The sequence below is a fragment of the Crocodylus siamensis genome, chromosome 11 (assembly GCF_052110815.1).
Source record: "Crocodylus siamensis isolate JL-2025a chromosome 11, ASM5211081v1, whole genome shotgun sequence".
Taxonomy (NCBI): Eukaryota; Metazoa; Chordata; order Crocodylia; family Crocodylidae; genus Crocodylus; species Crocodylus siamensis.
The window spans coordinates 14,500,378-14,519,484 of NC_143405.1; the positions used below are offsets into that span (position 1 = coordinate 14,500,378).

A 19,107-nucleotide genomic window follows, 5' to 3' on the forward strand; every position below is an offset into this window, starting at 1 on the left:
AAGAACCTGCTGAGGTTTCTGCTCGTCTTTCCTGTGCCAGCGTGCTAGGGTCAGAGAAGGGCTGGATGAATTTATCATTTTCAATCTACATCCGTAGAAAGTTAAAGTCCATAAGGAAATAGGCATGAAAATGAGCTCCAGCTATAGGCAATCCCATGCTTTAACTTTGATTTGATTTAGCAATTAATGATCAAAGTCCAGACAACATTTGATATCATCATGAGATAGGAAAACTCACATTTTTCCTCTTCCTATGACAGAGCTTGATGCTCCCAGCCAGATAGAGGCAAAAGATGTTACTGACACAACTGCTTTGATCACATGGTTCAAACCCTTGGCTGAAATTGATGGCATTGAGCTTACATATGGCCCCAAGGATGTTCCTGGGGACAGAACAACAATTGACCTCTCTGAAGATGAAAACCAGTACTCTGTTGGAGATCTGAAGCCATTCACAAAGTATGAAGTGGTGCTGATCTCTCGCCGTGGAGACATGGAAAGCGACCCCATGAGTGAAGTCTTTTTCACAGGTAAAAGGTTTCCTACAATCATCATTACCACAATGATACTACTTAACTGTGTTGTATTGTGTCAGTCTCCAGGTACTACACCAATACAGCAATACATCAGTTATAGAGGCTTATGCAAGTGAATGAACACAGAGCAAATGCAATGTTACACAAAAAGTTTTTGAATATGTCCCATTTTCATAAGTGATTTTGGTGCCTAAATCCTATTGACTTTCAGAGAGATTTAGGTTCCCAAGTGCCTATGGACTACTCTACATGGAGATACTCAGGAAAAATAATGGGGGACCCTCAGAAAAAAAGTCCAACTTTATTTATTTATTAGTTTTACATAGATAAATCCCCAGAAGAGGACTTAAAATAAAAACCAGATAAATCAATAATAGAACAAACTCCCTAACAGTCCCCCCAAACTGAACCCTATCTGCTGAAAGTCTGCCCCTGTATAAAGGTTTTAAGACACTTTTGGAAGATGACTGGCTCTGGCTGTAAGCAACCAAAGGGGGCAGTTGGGTGCAGAGCTGAGGTGCAACAGCTGCAAAGGGCCTTCCATGTGCTTTTGCCAAAAAAACTTGGTGTAGAAAAGGTATCTGCAGATTGGTCTTGGCTAAACTTAGGGATCACCATGGAATATAAGGAAGAATGTAGTCTTTTAGGTAAACGGGTCCAGCCTATTTAGGGCCTTATAGATAAAATCAGGACCCTGAATTGAGCCCAGAAAGCTATTGGAAAACATTGAAGACAAGATCCCTGGTGTAATATGCTCTTGATGACCACCCCCACCCATCCACTCAGAAAGATGACCACCATGTTTTACATCAGCTGCAGCATCTCTATGGTCTTTGAGAACAGCCCCACATAGACTGCACTGCAGTAGCCTTGAGCTTATGAAAGCATTGTTCCCTCTCACCTGTCATGAGAAAATGAATTGTTTTTTCCTTTCACAGATCTGGATGCTCCAAAGAACCTGAAGCGCGTGTCTCAGACAGACAGCAGCATCACCTTGGAGTGGAAAAGGAGTCAAGCAGACATCGATAGCTACAGGGTCAAGTTTGCCCCAATCTCAGGTGGAGATCATGCTGAGATCACTGTGCCAAAAAGCAATCAGGCCACAACCAAGGCTACACTCACAGGTAGGATCACTGCAAGATTGTTGAAACAGTAATTATCTGAAGACCTAACCTCATTTCACCATGACCTACAGTAGCAAGGTGAGAGGGTGCATCTTATATCATGGTTAGTAAGGGTTTACAAGTAGAACTAGATATCCTGACTGCTCTAGACTTGTCTGAAAATCTGCCCTTGATGTTTACAGGAAAAGAAAATTATGAACATTCCTTCAACTTGCATCTTTCTTTAAGAAAAAACTATTAGAACCATGTATAAATAGTAAGTCATATTTGTATTCCTTTTCTTATAGGTTTGAGGCCTGGAACTGAATATGGCATTGGAGTTACAGCAGTGAAGGAGGACAGAGAAAGTGCTCCTGCTACTATTAATGCTGGAACTGGTAAGTAGCTCCTTGCCAGGAAGCAACAAAGCAAGCTAGAGTGGCTTGAGGGTTCCTCTTTCAAAAACAATACTTAAACTCAAGCAAATATATGCATGACATTTAGACTTGGTTTGGAATTTGCTGATTTGTCAAAACCAGAACTTTTCCTAGGAATGTTCCAGGTTCGACAAGCTGTTATTGAAAGAAATTGCTTGGCTCCAGTTTGAAATTTCTGGTAAAACCAGAGGGGGAAAGGTCCCAGCACAGTTAGTAGATTAATGGCTGGACTCACCTGCCATGACTGCATTGCACTGCCATGCAATAATGGGAGAGCAGAAGAATCCCATCCCCTCAGAGAGGGCTTTAACAACTGGGCGCTGGGGCATGCTGATGTTCTCTTTTCAACACCTTCTTTCTCATGAAAATTTTACAGATGTGTTGATTTCATTCTGATGTAGGCTTGGACCTGCTGCTAGGGAACAAAGAGGAAAATCAGCCAACAAGAATACCATATATTTTGACTCCAACAGTTAATAGAAAATGTTAATAGTGGGTATACTTAACCTTACTCTAGGACTCTAGAAAAATTCCAAAAAATGAATGTTTCAAAGGGTCAGATGCCACCTCTCATCCATAAAAATGAGAGGTGGCATCTGACCTTTTGAAGCATTGGGTTGAAATGAATTAAAGCAACAGAGATTTTGATACCATTTTTGTGTGTAAGTGGATAGAACTTTGCCCGCCTTTCCTTAGGCCAAAGAGCATGGTCTGGAAGACAAAGAAAGAGAAATCAGGCTCTGATTTATCATTATGTCCTGAATGTGTTTAAGCCACTAACTATTGCTCCATCTGCAGTTTCCTGAAATCATGCCCCAATGGCACTACTAGGCTCCTGTATGAGGAAACATTATTTATTTATTTATTTTTACTTATAAGTAATCACTGTGTTAACTTCTAGACCTGGATAGTCCCAAGGACCTGGGGGTCAACGATCCCACTGAAACTAGCCTCTCCCTGCGCTGGAGGAGACCACTGGCCAAGTTTGATCGCTACCGTCTCACTTATGTTACCCCCTCTGGAAGGAAGAATGAAGTAGGGATCCCAGCAGATAGCACCTCTTACATCCTGCAAGGACTCGATGCTGGTACAGAATATACCATCAGCCTGATAGCAGAGAAAGGCAGACATAAAAGCAAACCCACAACTGTCAAGGGTTCTACTGGTGAGTAACAGCATCTGAATGGATGCACTGTGCTAAATCCTTTGAAAAGCTGAGTGAGCTTGGCAGTCCAAGCAATATGTCACTTGCTTTCCAAGATGGTGTTGGTAAGCATCTTAATACACATCAGTTGGCTAGAAAAGCCTTGTTCACCTTGGCCCAGTTTGGAAGACTGAGGAAGAATCATGTAGGTCCCTTATCCTTATCCTTTTCTTTCTCCATCTCTTCCGTGGTTTTCTTCTTTGTCCCTTAAGGCTATCCATACAACATAGCTTTTTCTTTTGCCAGGAATGCAAAACCTCATCCTTTGTTTTCAAAGGGACTAATTTTTCTGTGTGTTTGTATTTAATCATTGATTTTGTTTTCCTGTAGTAAAGCAATCAAAGGGGAAGGAGGACTAAAATACTGACAGTGCATTCTTTACCATGCTTTTATTCCCCCTAACCAATTTACTTTACAGCTTTGTCTCTGGCCACCTCACACTTCACACACTGGCAGGGTCAATACGGCTCTGTTTTTGTCTTCCTATTTTATCATTTAAGAGCATAAAAAAGCTAATGTTATGATACTAGTCACAGTTGCCTGAGTCCATTGTATAGCATGATTAACTACAATGGTCTAAATAGAGAAGGCCTATTTCTGCCTCCCTTATTCACAGGAAGTGCTGTGAAGCAGTACTCCAGCAACTGTACCGAAACTGGTGGCATTGCTCCTTGACTATGGAACAGTGCAAAGGGAATAAGCATGACGTACTGATAGGGCTGCATCAAACTAAGGACTTCAGTATGAAAAATAATTGAGTGCTGCATGTTCTCAGGGTGTTTATGTGTAAATACCATGGGATACAGCCTCAGCTGTCATCAGGTTGAAACATGGTGGAAATCCATGGAATCGAATCAGTTAACACCAGCTGAAGATCTGAGCCTGAGGGCTTCATGTTCTTTATGCCCTCTAGACTACAAGCCTCTGCATAAACCACGATTTCACAAATTAGTAATAACGTACAACAGACTATTGTCCTGGCCATGTGAAAACTCAAAGTTAAGTTAGGGGTTGAGCCTTATTTTTGTGCCACAAAGTCCATCCAAGCCAACTTTTTTGTTATACTAATTTTCATGACAGCTGTGCCTATAAATGCCTCAGGGTTGAGCTGCTTGAGGCAGCTGAGAGTTCATAGGCTACACGCCACAAAAAAAGATCAACGATAAGTTAATTGTATGATAAGTCAGGCCAGGAGCTGAGCTGGAGAAAATTTAGCAGGCACTGATAGAGACCCACTAGGTAAAAGTCTATACACCAGAGATGAACAAAGCTTTGAACAGGAAACACACAGGGAGGTGAAAACATTTAAATATCACACTGTGGAATTTCCCTAGCTAGGAATTTCTAGCATCAGAGGCCAAATCTCCCAAACCCTTTTCTGTTTTTGCTTGGGATTTTTTTTTTTATATATATATCCATCAGACCAGTATATTGTTTTAAGCCTTTTCTGAAAACTACCATTACAAACAGAGAATCTCCAGCAGCAGTAGCTAAGATGTGAACCTATCTCCAGGATTTTTCCCTGGACAAATGCATCCAAATCCATAAGTATCAGGAGACTAAAACAGTGCCTGAGAATATGTGAGACATGGGGCTGCTTCTTTCTTTGTTCTACTCCAACTTCCAGGCCACATCCCCAACTCTGCTTTGAACCTCCAGTCCTCAAGACAAGCAAAGCAAATCTTACTTCACCCATTCTTCCTCCAGCCGTAGATGACATCAGATCCATTTCTCTAGTGGGGGGAGTGTTTCTGCTGAGCTGCAGGTCAGAAAGAAACTAATTAAGGTAGAAAGTACCATGCTCATGACTAGAACTGAACTACCTCTTTGTATCCTCTGTGTATGTTATTGGTAAGGAGGAAGCACAATGGACATAGTTTGCAAACACGCCCTTCACTATACATATTCCTCTTCCTCACTGACCAAAAAGGAACCAGATTCATATTGTGGATTTTATAGTTCACACTCCATTTCTGGCAGGGAATATTTGCTTGCAAAATTCCTTTTATTTACTAATATTTCTAGTGTAGATTTTCTATTTCCTCCCAAAATTTCAGACTGCTCAGTTGGGCTTCTCAGTCTGCACAATTCAGGGAGCTTTTACTTTTCTTTTTCAGGGTAGGTATTTCTTGATTTGCAGTGTTAACATCTCTCTAGCTGAAGCCCTGTAAGATAGAGATTCCTTCTGTCTTAGAGTGGAAACATTATTTTCTTATACACCGTATATATGTTTGGCTGGTTCCCCCTCTGCCTCACATCTTCTACCCCTTTCTGAGTATGAAAGCAACAAGCACTAAGAAGTTTTATGTTTCATGCAAAAAACTGGCAAAACAGATGTCTTACTCTTTGAGGGGTTGGCACATACATGAGTAGCGGTCTTCTCTTCCTACTACTTCTCTGAGTTGGCTCTTTGTCTGAAGTAGAGATTCCTGCTCTGGTGCTAAAAGGTTATGTGTTGAAGCCCAGAATGGTGGGATTCAAAGTCAAGTCATAAATGTGAAATACTGCATACATTGACTTTTATAAGTGAAAAAAAATGAAGGAATTAAGTGTTTCATTCTGTACCTTCTGCTTACATGTTTTTTTATAGCTGTATATAGTCTAGAACTAATGCAGGGAACAACTCCTGGCCCAGATGAGCACTCAGGCTTCTGGAGCTCTCCTGCTCCTGAGGCTTCTGGGATGTGGGAGGCTACGCTGTGGGACCTTCTGGTCTCCAATATAACAGACCATGGCTTTGGTCTCTCGTGGAAGGCGGATGCAGGAGCCTATACTAGTTTTGTGGTGGAGTATGAGGAAGTGACATTGGCAGCTGGGCTCCCTGCAGAAGTCTTCATGCCCGGAGAATCCTTAGGTGCTGTGATTGATGGCCTCCAGGCTAACACCACCTATAAAGTCAAGGTGTATGGAATGGCGGGAGGACAGCGCTCCCATCCTCTGGAAGCTGTGGCTACAACAGGTATGCCCTTTCTGTTCCTTAACAGGGCTACTACTATTTATTAGATACTACAGCCAGAATACATTGCATTTTTAGTTTAGCATGACCTGAGAAGCAAAGCTGGGAGAAGGGCTAGGAGAGCCTTTTCTGAGCTTGAAAAGACCATTTCTTCAAATGCATAGCTTTCCAAATACATTTCTTGAGGCAGACATTCAATCTGTAGTTCAACCACGTAACCCAGTTTTGAGGAAACTGAACAGTCAGACTGCATCTTTGTCTCTCCTTGCTCCATTTCTGGAGAACTGCCTGAGTGGCACAATGGAGATCCTGGAGGAGGAGGGACAGTAATACATCAGGCATGAGGCATGTGGAAATAAATGAATGGACTTTGGAAAAGCCAAGTGCCTGCTTAACATTCCTATGCAATGGAACATAGATTGTGCAGAAATTACTGATGAGTCTTGGATGTGATTATGCCTTGTCTCTGAAGGCAAAATAAGAGCTGGCATATCAAGTGCTGAACAGGAGCATGGCTTGGAGAAGATAGCTTTCTACTCTGTCGAATGCCTTAAGAAGATTCATTCTGCGTACTAAGGATCCTTGTTTTCATCCTGTTCTGTTCTGTTTAAGTCCTCCTTTTCTTTATGGCTACTGCTTGGCACCGCTTGGCACCCCTTTCACAAACTTAAGGTAACATTTTTATGCAATGACCAGGTGACTCATTCTGATAGTCCACTAAAAAACGGTTTACCACTAAAAAACTGAATTGCTAGTGAATACTGCATGTATCCTGTTCTAAGTAATGGCCTGTAGCTGGCATTTCAGCTATCAGTACAATAATTTTAAATGTGGACTACTGTAATATATTAAGTGACAAAAAAGACAGTGGATGCAGCTACATGAGACACTACTGTGCAGTGGTTACTGTACAATAGTGTTGTTGTATAATCAAGTACTAAATAAATGTGCAGTAACCAGAGTTATTGTGCAATAGCGCCGGCAAACATCTTTTTAGTGACGCTACTGTGCAATAGCATATTAGCACTGTCCGTACTGAGACACGTTACTGTACAGTATTATTTGGCTACTGCACAGTCAGGGTCTCAAGTAGACATTGCCAGTAAGTTAAACCCTAGTTCTAACTATCATTTCTTCGGGAAGACACTGTATAGCCAGCTTAATCATCAAAAGAGGGTTATTTAAATGGAACACCCAAAATTGGCTGGAGGTTTCATACTCAAGGATAATGCTGAAACCCTACCTTGAAAAGCCATAGGCATATAATGTCATTGGGTTGATAGGAGAGCTCTATCCAGTAAAATAAATTACCAAAGAAAGAACTAGAAATAATAGGAAAGCACACCTCCTTGTTCCCCTCTATTCCACATTGACATGGAAATATCCTGGCAGCACTTTAACATTTGTATAGTGAAAATGCCAGCAAGTCATTGTAATGGAATTTCTTCTGGAAGGCTCAAACTGTCAATGTGGGAAAATACAGGCCATATCTACAGAAGGATACTTTGGTTGAAAAGTTTTAATGACAGAATGATAAACACAGGTATTCCACTTTGAGAAACAGCATTTATCTATTGTCCATCCAGCACCATTGCACATGGCTGTTAACTCCTGTGCATCTGTTGTTCATTCATCTCTATACCATATAACATTCTAGTTGGTTCTCAGCCATCTGTCTGTAGCTTCTAGATTTTTTAACCACCTCTGTTACTTATTTAGCTGTCTGATTCCTATTCACTTTGTTATCCAGCCATCTCTTACTTTCCAGATTAGCTGTTTGCCATTCATCTAGTTATTATTCATCTGTTTAGCATCCATAGATTTTATCAGCTATGGTACCTGAATACTTTCCATGTGTCCTGATATTTTTTAATTTCTCTGTCTTTTATATGAAACCATGCATGTTTCCTAGGGCCCCTGGCAGATGTTACATTTATGATGGTGTTAAGCTGTTAATTGTGTCTTAAATACGAACTTGGCCACACATTCGGGCACTTAATGGCATGACAAAATGGGAAACCATAAAAATATTTCACAAAATGTGTATAATATGTTTGTAGCTGGTTTCCATTGCACTTTAAAAGAAGCGTGTGGCAGGTTTCCTGACATGTAGCCTGATCCTAGCTACATGGCAAGCCTTGGTTGACAGCTTCCCCGTGTTGGCAGTGTGACAGCTATGTAGTGCAGCCCCCACTTTTTTCAAGGTGCCAGGTCAAGGGAGCTCATCTGATGATCCAGAAGGCTGACTGCCTCCCCCACAGCTCCCACAGAGTGGTGGAACAAGGCACTTGACACACCCCAGACAGGGGGACCTTGGGACTGAGAAGAGGTTCTGTGGTCACAGGACCCCAGAGCACCACAACCTTAAAAAATTGTGTTTGCATCTAGGCTCCACAGAAGGTTTTCTTACAGCTTGGGGCTCTGGGACTGGCCCCGCTGTGGTCACAGGAATAGGACCCACGCTTAACTGATTGTTGGTCCCAGCCCTGGGACCACACAGCTCAGGCCAGGCTGTGGGCATCCAGCATTCAACTTGCTGGCGCAGGGGAGCCAGTCTCTCCCTATGATCATGATCCCAGGATCCCCCTGCCCTGGTAAATAGTAATGTTGTGATTGGAATCAGATTCTCAATCCCAACATTGTGTGTCTTGCCACCTGTGCATGTGCATCATGACAGAAGGCGGGATTGTTGGGATCAGATCCCATCACATCATTAAATTAATGTATGCCCGGGGCTATTATGCATTGGTTTCAAGAAGGGTTCATCTCTCTTTTTTATATCCTTTCTTAGATAAAATAATTAAATCCTTAGCTATGGTTGCCAGCCATTTCTGCAGTAAAAATTATTAGAAAAAATATACCAATATAGATATATGCCCTGCAACTTTAACTAAAGTCAGTAGAGTCCCATTGATTAAATTAAGCAGCAGAATCCAATAGAGTATGTTTAACCATGTATCATGGTAAGATCAAGTATTTCAATGTTACCAATGAGGGTCTCACCCCCATCTGGGTGGCTCAGTGGAGGAATGACCCTACCTCCCTGTAGTAGTAGCATTCATGAGAAACAAAGTTCTTGCTTGTAAATAATATCACCAAGCAGAATTGGGTTTATTTACACTAGAACTAGTGAAATAAAAGGGGAGGGAGTGGAGTGAATGCTTATTTCAAAATTCATCCCTTTTTATTACATTCATTTGGGAATTTTGATCAGAGTTTAGGTAGGTTAAAATTATGGGAGAGATTTAATTTTATTTTTTTTTAAATCTTATTTTTTAAAATTTCACCAAAACTTTAAATTAAATCAAATACTGAACAACACTAAGTTTGTGACTGTAAAAGCTCTGGAATATTTAAAAGCAGTCTTTATTTTGCTCTTCCATGTGCTTTTCAGCATGTCTCAATAGGTCCTCAGCTCAGTTTGCATGACCATTCTCCACTGGAAGTGTCTGCATCATTGAGCTGTATCCTTTTGTTAATTTTGCTACCCTTTTATTTCAGCTGGTCTGGATACTATATGTATGCATGACTATATACTTGGATGTACTCCACAGTGCATGATAGCTACTAACATGTATGTAAAAAGATCAGTATTAAATCAGCATTTGCCAACTAGTAGCATACTTCCGTGATGCTTGAGTTTCTGCTATGCCTAGAATAGCAAAGAACTGGATGTCATCTGCTGGCAAATTGCTGATTTTGCAAGTGAAGTCTACATACAGTTGATTAAAATGTAGGTACTGCACCGTTTCCTCTGTGGATGTTACAGTGATGTAACTCTGAAGTCAGATAACAGCTATAACAGTATCCTCATTGGCAGAGAGGGAATGAATGCAATCACTCAGATGTGCTATTGTGACCATGAAGTTACTTTATTCATATTGTACTAAATATAGGTCCTAATTCCCATTTTCACACCAAAGTAAATTAGGACTTTTTGCCTAAATCAAGAACAGAATTTCACTGATACAGAATTGGTATAAGTGATAGAATCCATCCCATAGGCTTCTAATTTTGTTGAAGTTCAGCAGAAACAGTGCTTTTACATAAATATTTGTCTAGAAATGTATTTTCTTGATATCTATTTTGTTTTTACTTGAAAACGTTTTTAATCGTGTTTTCGCCTTTGAAAACTTTTTTTTGTGATACACAAGTGTCTGTTTGGAGACAGATGTTGAATCTAGGGTATGTACTTGTGCTGATCTGACTAATGATAGAAGGCTACTTGCTGCCTTTTAACTGAGCACCATCAGGACATGAACGTTGGGCTGCCATTTGAGTATGAAATGATCCAGTTAGTCCACTAATAAGGAAATAGTTTTGCATGACTAATTAAAGTTTCAGGAATGTAACCTGTGTCTGTTGCCTACCAGCTTTGATCAGTACCAGCTCTCTCTCATCTGCACAATGCTCAGATTTCTCAAATCTGACTATGGAACAAGGCATAGATAGCATGACCCATAGATAGCATGTAAACTCCCACAGAGGACAATCACTGTTCCATCTCAGCCGGTATCATAAAAGCTATTTTATGAAAGATGAATCAACTTTTATTATTTTTTTTCCTATTTTAGAATCCTGCATGTGTACAGATAGGCAACCACATAAGTTTGTTTTTCTTTGGTTAAGGAGAGAGTTAGCATACTTCTCTTGTAGCTGAATACACAATCTGGTAGGGTTGTCAAGCTGTTCAGTTGACCGGTTAAATATCGTCAATTGACTGCATATTTTTTGGCAAGTCAAAGATTATAGCAAATTTACAAAAGGCCTACATTTTTTGTAGTTTTCTGGACATAAATATGATTTTTTAAACAGCTTGTTGACACATTTATTAATGGAAAATTTGTGCTTTTTCTGTGTATTACTTGGATCCACTAGCAATTTTTTACAATTGATGACTGATAATTGACCAGTCAATTGACTGAACTTTATTTGACCAGTCAAATAACCAACCCTGTAAGCTGGATCTCAATATATTTGCAATATCTAGCATGCATTCCATTTCTGGTTTGCATCAGTAGTGTCAGCTGACATATTATATAGATAAGAGGCATGCTGAAGAGATTTAGGGTCATATCCTTAGCATACATAAATCAGCAAAGTTCCCTTGAGGCAGCAGAACTGCTCATTTACATCAGCTGAGGATATGTCCCCATATCACTAATGAAAACTAGTATCCCTGAATTGTTACCTCTAGTGGCTTATGCTCTGGTTCTCGTGTGGCCGTGTATCAGGGCAACATTAAGCTTCATAATCCTACCTCTGCAATGCTACCTCTGACCTGGATTCAGTCTCCAAACAATCAGTTCGCCATCTGCTTTCTCTGTGTTTCAAAATCTGTAATGCAAACTCCAGAACCTAGTTTTCTCAGATGTTAGGCTTCATTTTAGTGTCTTTGCTTTTTTCCTTCGGAAATTTTAACTTGTAATTTACCTTTGTTTAGCACTTCTAGTCACAGCACCCGGAGAAACAAACAATGAAACTTCACTTAATGCTACCTACCCTGCACCTACTGAGCTAAGTTACTTAACAGTTCCGAGCACTGATTCTCACACTGAGCTGTCAGCGCCCACTGCCTTTTCCATCTCAGAAGTCACTGCCCAACTTCATGATCTAAAAGTAACAGACAGGACATTCAGTAGTTTCACCCTAACATGGGCAGCACAAGATGAGGTATTTGATCAGTTCTTTATCACTCTGAAAGACCTGTCCAGTTTAAACAGAACACTGGAAATCTTTTTGCCGGGAAGCCAACGAGAAACAGAATTTACCAATCTCACAGCTGGCACACAATACCAGATTAACCTCCATGGAAGTGCTCGAGGTCAGCTGTCTCAGTCACTGGAAGCTATAACCAACACAGGTATTTTTTTACGGATTTTGCTCGCCATCTGTTCTTGTTTCTGCTTTGAAATGCAGGGTGTCATGTCATACTACTGTTCCATTGCAGAAATGTCAGGCTGGCTTCATAAGAAATGGCTTCCTTCCTGAAAGGTTGTTTTTTTGTGGGGGGGGGGGTTGTTTTGTTTTTTTGCATGGGATAAAACTCTTGTTGCTGTGGAATGAGAACTTTGAGTTACCTAGCATGGGCAGTTTCTCATTCAGCCTTTCAGGTGACATAGCATCGATTGTCCCTTTTCAGTGTGCATGTGGACAGGGAAGTTGATGCATCTGCTATTTAAAAGGTATGTGAAATAGCAGGATGCTATTGGGACTTGTCTGGATTGCTAGTTAGGCAAAAGGAAGAATCAAGCAGGTAGCCTCTGGCAGTGTTTGCATGGAAGTGGTGATGACTGAGAAGGAAAAAAAAAGGTTGTAACACATGGGGAGTGTGGCTTTCCTGTGTCTTTAAACAGGCCCTTATCTTTCCCTAGCACATGCATTTCTCCTTGAACAATACAGTAGCAATAGGAATCAGTTCTGTAACCTCCGTATGTAGTGTACATAATGAGCAGGTGCCACAATTCAAATCTGAAGCTGGAAAAAATAGCAAATAGCCTAGCAACATTCCCATTTCATGCTAGTACCAAAATCATTATATGAGTTGCAGGCTTTGCACAGGAGCACACAAACTGTGGCCAGGAAGTGATTAGAGCAGTCTCATCTCTCCATGATGTATTCACTCTTTTTTTTTTTAAACTAAGTAACATCATCTCTTCGTATGCTGTTCCACATCATCGTTGTCATCTCTATTGTCATGCAACAATGAGCCTTTTTTGAGCAGGTGCAGTGCATGGTTTTGTATGAGACAGCATGATGGGGATTGGATGCAATTCCACATCAGACTTGCATGCCCTTGTAAAGGAAATTGAAAGGGAAAGAAACCTTGTGATTCTGCATTTCTGACTGGAAATTGAAAGTTAAATTCAGGGAAGTCTGTATTGCTATTAAATTGTCATGACACCTGCAGTACTGACAATAATCATTGTATTCTTTTTTTCTTGAACAATGTTGCACTAATTTCTAATATTGATTTATTTTGATTTAAAGCAATGTCTTATTTTAATTGCCTACACAGCCATAAAATATTTTTAACTTGTGAAGCAACCATCTCCTTTTCATCCTGCTTTCCCTTTTCCAGCTGAATTGTGCTTTCTATACTGCATTTCCCTTAGATATCAAGGAGCCTTGTTTCTGCTTTTTATTAAAACAGCTCAGCTGTGGATTGTGCAATATATGTTGACCAGTACTGATTTGAAAAGTTATTCCATACAACAGTATCTTTTTCAGGGTTACAGGAAGGTGGGAGGGAGCTAGTTGGGAGTTTGGTGGAGCTGAATGATACCGCTTTTTTGTACAATGGCATAGGGCCTAAGCATCCATAAATCCGGTGAAGGTAATGTGAGTTCTGGAGTATTAGGCTCATGCTATATAAATTAGGCCCTATAAAACATACTTACCCATACTACATTCAACCCTCATTTGTAAGGTGTGTCAAAAATGGCAGTTATATGGCTCTGGAAGTGCCATTCTAGTTATGTAAAGATAAAATAGGAGTTAGCCCTTCATCACATTGAGCTTTATTCTCACGTACTTTAGAGCCCCTTTACACTACACTGCCTTGAAATGGTGTAAATAAATCCTCTTACACCCAATGGGCATGTTTATACATACATTTATGCTGGCTTAAATTTACTGTGCAGTAAGCAGGAATAGGCCGGCATCTACACATGCAGGCATTAAAGTCTATTAATGCTATGCAGACTGATTTGGGACTAAAGTTAGTCCCAAGTCAGTCCACACACCATGTTACTGCACAGTAAGGTGTCTACAGGTGTGTTACTGCACAGTAACTAATTAGGTATAAATTTACACTCAAGACAGTGCAAGTTGCAATATTTACTGCTCATAGAGACATGTGCATGTAGACACATGCCCATACTGTGCAGTACATGTGCATGTGTAGACATGCCGAGTGTGTTGTAAGGGGACCCTAGTATATCAGGTATAAAAAAATCAGGTCTTTTGATTTCAGTGCAACAGCAGACATGAGTAAGTATGCAGCAGTTTGAGTAGTGATTGAATAATCAGGTCCTATCATAAATATTGTATGTTGATTTCAACAATGCAAATAAGAGAAAGGAGACATGTGGAACTGGCTAAATTTATAGGCTAACCATAGATTATATGTACTGCAAACCACAATATCATGTTTCCTTTGCGGACTTCCATAATTTCAAAGAATCAATCATTCTCTCAATACAGGAAGCTTTCTGTATCCTACATCTGAAATTCCTATTTTAGCATAATGGCAATAATTCCTTCAAAAAAATCCAGCATATTTGTCCCCAGGAAACTTACTCTAAGATCTTGGGAAACTTCAAAGTAGTATATTTCTAAAGATGGGGTGATGGAGCAGAGGGAACACTTTCCATTCTGTATTATTTTGCATTAGAAATTCATTTATAAAAATCAAATGGTGTTTTCCAAGTGAACACCATTTGAAACACAAAACTCACAGCTCCAATTAACTACAAAAGCTAAAGCTTCTTCTTAACCTTAGAATAAGAAAAACTGCAGTATCATAATCACTTCAGAGCAGTAACTGCTGGGTTACTAATAGCAGCTGTTAAATGGTTATTGAAATACTTACATACCTTATGGTGAGGCTTTTTACACGTTTGTAAAATACTTTCAGCTCCAAAGATGTATATAAATGGCCTTCTGTGTGCTATATTTGAATATTAATATGGCTATTGTTTATTATTATTATTGTTTTTTCTTACTATACTGCTCTGCAGTCCAAGTCTCTGAAGGAGACTTTATGAAGAGTCATCAAGGGTAGGCATATTTGAAAATGGGCATATTTCATCTATACATAACTGCTTGCAAGTGAATTTCATTAACACGGAACGCCACTTCTTCATCAATCTGTAATTGCAGTAACTGATTGACTCTCTGTCCTTATTCAGCGGAGGAACCTGAGCTTGGAAATTTAACAGTATCAGAGGTTAGCTGGGATGGTTTCCGACCCACGTGGACAGCAGCAGACGGGGCCTTTGAGAATTTTGTCCTTCAGGTGCAGGAGTCTAACAATCCAGAAGAATTTCAGAATCATACAGTCCCAGGGGGACTGCGTTCTGTGAATATTACTGCTCTCAAGGATAACACACGCTACAGTATCACCCTGTATGGTATGATTCAGGGCCACAGGACCAAACCCCTTTCCACTGAAACCACGACAGGTACCCTTTCTAAATCATTCATCCGCTTCCACATCCCTTTCTTCTCTGAAGATAGGGGTGTGAGAGCTTGTACACTTGATCAGTTTTGCATGGGTGCCTGTAATTAAAACTCAGCTGAACACCTCTGGCCTGATCAGATTTTCCAGGAAGAGTCTCAGTGCCACCATGATGTCATTTGCTTTAAGAAGGGCCTATTTTTCTTCAGAATTGTTTTTCTTACTTTTTTTTGTTCTTTTTTGTTTGTTTGTTTGTTTCTTGCATACTTACCTCATTTCTTTGACTATTGATGCTAATTACAAAACCCAGTTCTGTAGTGCACATAATCAGAAAGAGCACAGTGTCCTGTGAAAGGTATGGACACCCATTTTTATAGGCCCAGTACACAAAACAGCAAACACTTGTGTTTTTCATATTCCAAAACTGTTGCCAAACCAATGCACAAAGTATATGGATAAGTCTATTAACTGGATTATACGAGGAAGTTGTCCGCAAGGTACTTGACTCAATGACCCAGGGAGTCCTTTCTAGTTCCACATCCTGTATTTAAAGTAGACCAGGATGGAGATGAATTCTTTCAAAGGCCAAAAACATGCATTGAAACATGTAACTTTGTTAATATTGCATGTTACAGTATTGCCGTCTTGTTGCTCTGACAGTAGTGTAAATTGGGAATAACTCCACTAAAGTCAACAGAGTTATGCTGAGGTATAATGAGTGTCAGAGATGAAAATTCGGCCATCAATAACCAAAAGCTGCTTAAAATAATCTGTAATCTAGACCACAGTGTTATGACTCTTCTCTTCACCTTCACTATTCATTCAGCTTTCATTGATGTAAATACAACATATAATAAAAACACTATATATAATAGAAAGCAGAGAAGAGTGTTAAGTCACCACCTTCATATTCAGATCTGGATTTTGAATATGAAAAACCTCAAGAATGCTCCATAAATTGGAGAAATTCAAGCTTATCTTCTGTAAATAAAAAGAGTCTTATTGTAATGATTAACAGATCTCTAATAAATTGGCCTTCGTTTGAAGCAGGCCCAGATGACGTATTCTACCTATTCAGTTGAATATTTATTTTATTTCCTTTCCAGTTTAGATCTGATGCCTCATCAGGTGTTTTATTTGTTATATCTACTGCTGTACCTGCAGTGGGCAGCAGTTGCTATCTATTAGATATAACACAGGAATATCTCTCTCCAGCCTTATGGGGCTATATACTTACGGTAGAAGTTCACATTATTTCAATGTCACACATAACTTTACAGTCACTTTTAGACACTCAGACTGTTTTGAAATAGATAGGACTTTCTAGTTCACATTCCCAAATGACAATACCTGGGGCACAGTGGCTCTTCATTCAGATGTGCTAATGATCTGTTTCATGTAGAACCTGGGCTTCCCATAAGCCCTTTGCAATCTGCTGCAATTTTTTCTCTGGCTTGGAGGACGGCTCAAGCATGGTCTCAATTTCGGTTTCTGAGTACATTTTATTCAGCAGTTAAAACTACACAGGAGAATTTAAAACTAATTAAAAGATAGGGTATGTATAGCTTGTTTGTTGCAATGGCGCTTTAAGAAGCTTGGACTGGCTGGACTGATTTGACATGATGCGCTTGCCTTGGGTTGTGTCCTGCATTAAAAACTTCCCGTTGGAGTTCTGAGTATGGGGTGATCCCAGCTTCTACTCCAGTCACAATGCGTAGATGATTGCTTTAAGAAAACAAACAAAGCATTACAGATCTACAAAGAAAAGAGACATTACAGTTTCCTGCCTAAGTATGGCTTATGTTCTGTCTCTACAATACTTCAAGAGAAATAACAGAGGACACTCTGTAGGATATCCCACCTCTTTCCTGGTCAGACATCTGGCTTTTTAAGACATTTTCTTTCTGGGGATTTCCTATTGTGAGACTTCCTTGAGCATTTATGTAGAGCATCAGGGATGCGTCCAGGAGGAGAGAAACCACAAGGGGGCTATCATAGCACCAAATTTTGGCTCTAGCTCCAGGATTACATGCCAACTTCCATATTCTTGAAAGTGAGAGGGAGTGGGGAAGAGCTAAAATGAAACACAACCTTTCCCCCTTGATAAAGTAAGGGTTCAAGTTTCAATTTCTCTTAAAAGAGTGAAGGAATGTGTTGTTCTTTCACATCTGCTTTCATGCTCAGATCTCAGGATGCATGTCTGCTCTCAGAAGGATGGAAAAATCGCCATGGCCTTGCAGCTTTCTTTTATGCAGCAATTTTAGACATTTTCTTTTTTCTTTTTCTTTTTTTTTTCTTTACTTGCTTCTCTTTAGCTACTGCTGGCTTGCAGCAAGCTGCTGTTTGAACCTTCTGTTCCAGGGTCAGCTTAGAGCTTTGGCAGATGGGAAGCAATATATGCAAGAAGAGCATTTCTGAACATCGGGAATTCAAGGGGTATCTAATTCTAACTCATTTTGTTCTCCTCTTCAGCAATGCACCCAGAAGTTGGTGAGCTAAACGTTTCCGGCATTACTCCAGAAGGCTTCAACCTTTCCTGGACAGCCACTGAAAGGGCCTTCGAGACCTTTACCATTGAAATTATTAATTCTAACAGGTTGTTGGAGCCCATGGAGTACAACATCTCAGGCAATTTAAGAACTGCTCATATCTCAGGGCTATCCCCCAGCACTGATTATATTGTCTACCTCTATGGGATCACTCCTGGTTTCCGCACACAGGCAATAAGTGTTGCTGTTATTACAGGTATATAAACCTACCTCATATTCTAACTCTTCTTTCTCCTTACAGGGCCATCCCTTTTCCCTGGCCTTATTTCTCCCACCCAGCTTCCCATCAGTTTATACTTATTCACATCTTCCGATGAAGAGTGTTGGGAGATGTTTTAAATTAAGGTTACATTTAACCATGATCTCACTCAGGGAGAGGCATCCATGACCATGAGAGACTATCTCACTCACAGCAGAAATAATAAGCTTTCTCTTGCTCGACTCCATCAGAATAGGGACAACTTCAGAGAGAATGGGATACTCAGTAAGTCATCTCAAGAATTGAGCCTTGAGGTGATGTTTTCCTATAAACACCTCAGCTTTGTGACATGTTTGTATCTGTTATGATGCATTTAGGGGGTGCTGTTTCTCTTGAATAAGAAGCTGTAGTAGCTATAGGTAAAGGTTGTTTTGGGGTGGAGGAGTTACCTTGCTGCTGGCTTTGCATGGGTTTCAGGTGAAATTCAAGCTGTGAGTGGATTTGTACAAAGTAAATACACCACTTTAATTCCAGTTAAAACCTCAAATAACTGCTGCTGAAGGACAAAAAGGATGCATAGGGCTCATACTGACACAGAATAGGTATGGACTTATATTTTACCACCTAATACAACCTGAAGTTTCACTTTTCGTCCTGTCTTAGCAAGGACCCTAAAAGGAAAGAAAGAAATCTGCCATTAGATTAATAATAGCATAAAGCTGGAAGTAGTAAGATATCCAATTACAAAACTACTAGATCTCCTCTCAGGGTAGGAATACAGTATCTCACACAATAGTTTAACACGAGAGCTGTGCAATGCTTTGGTCCCTGATTTGGTTTGGTGACGATTTGGCCAATTTGACGGATGAATCTCTGAATCCAAATCAAATCAGAGGACCCTTTAATCTCTCCAAATTGAATTGTAACCCTCTGAATTGTTTC

The 19,107-nt window shown here is 40.1% G+C and overlaps 1 protein-coding gene across 7 annotated transcripts in view; it reads left to right on the forward strand.

Annotated features, from left to right (window-relative positions):
* TNC (tenascin C) overlaps positions 1-19,107 on the forward strand; it is an 89,067-nt gene that overhangs the window by 42,293 nt on the left and 27,667 nt on the right. For 3 of the 7 annotated variants that reach the window (XM_090022760.1, XM_090022762.1, XM_090022765.1), the window contains exons 7-14: positions 261-530; positions 1,475-1,660; positions 1,948-2,037; positions 2,978-3,241; positions 5,871-6,239; positions 11,680-12,099; positions 15,149-15,421; positions 17,890-18,162. In XM_090022760.1, the coding sequence (XP_089878886.1) occupies positions 261-530; positions 1,475-1,660; positions 1,948-2,037; positions 2,978-3,241; positions 5,871-6,239; positions 11,680-12,099; positions 15,149-15,421; positions 17,890-18,162 (2,145 nt within the window). The remainder of the gene's footprint in view (positions 1-260; positions 531-1,474; positions 1,661-1,947; positions 2,038-2,977; positions 3,242-5,870; positions 6,240-11,679; positions 12,100-15,148; positions 15,422-17,889; positions 18,163-19,107) is intronic. The other 4 variants (XM_090022764.1, XM_090022767.1, XM_090022763.1 and 1 more) reach the window with 3 other exon arrangements.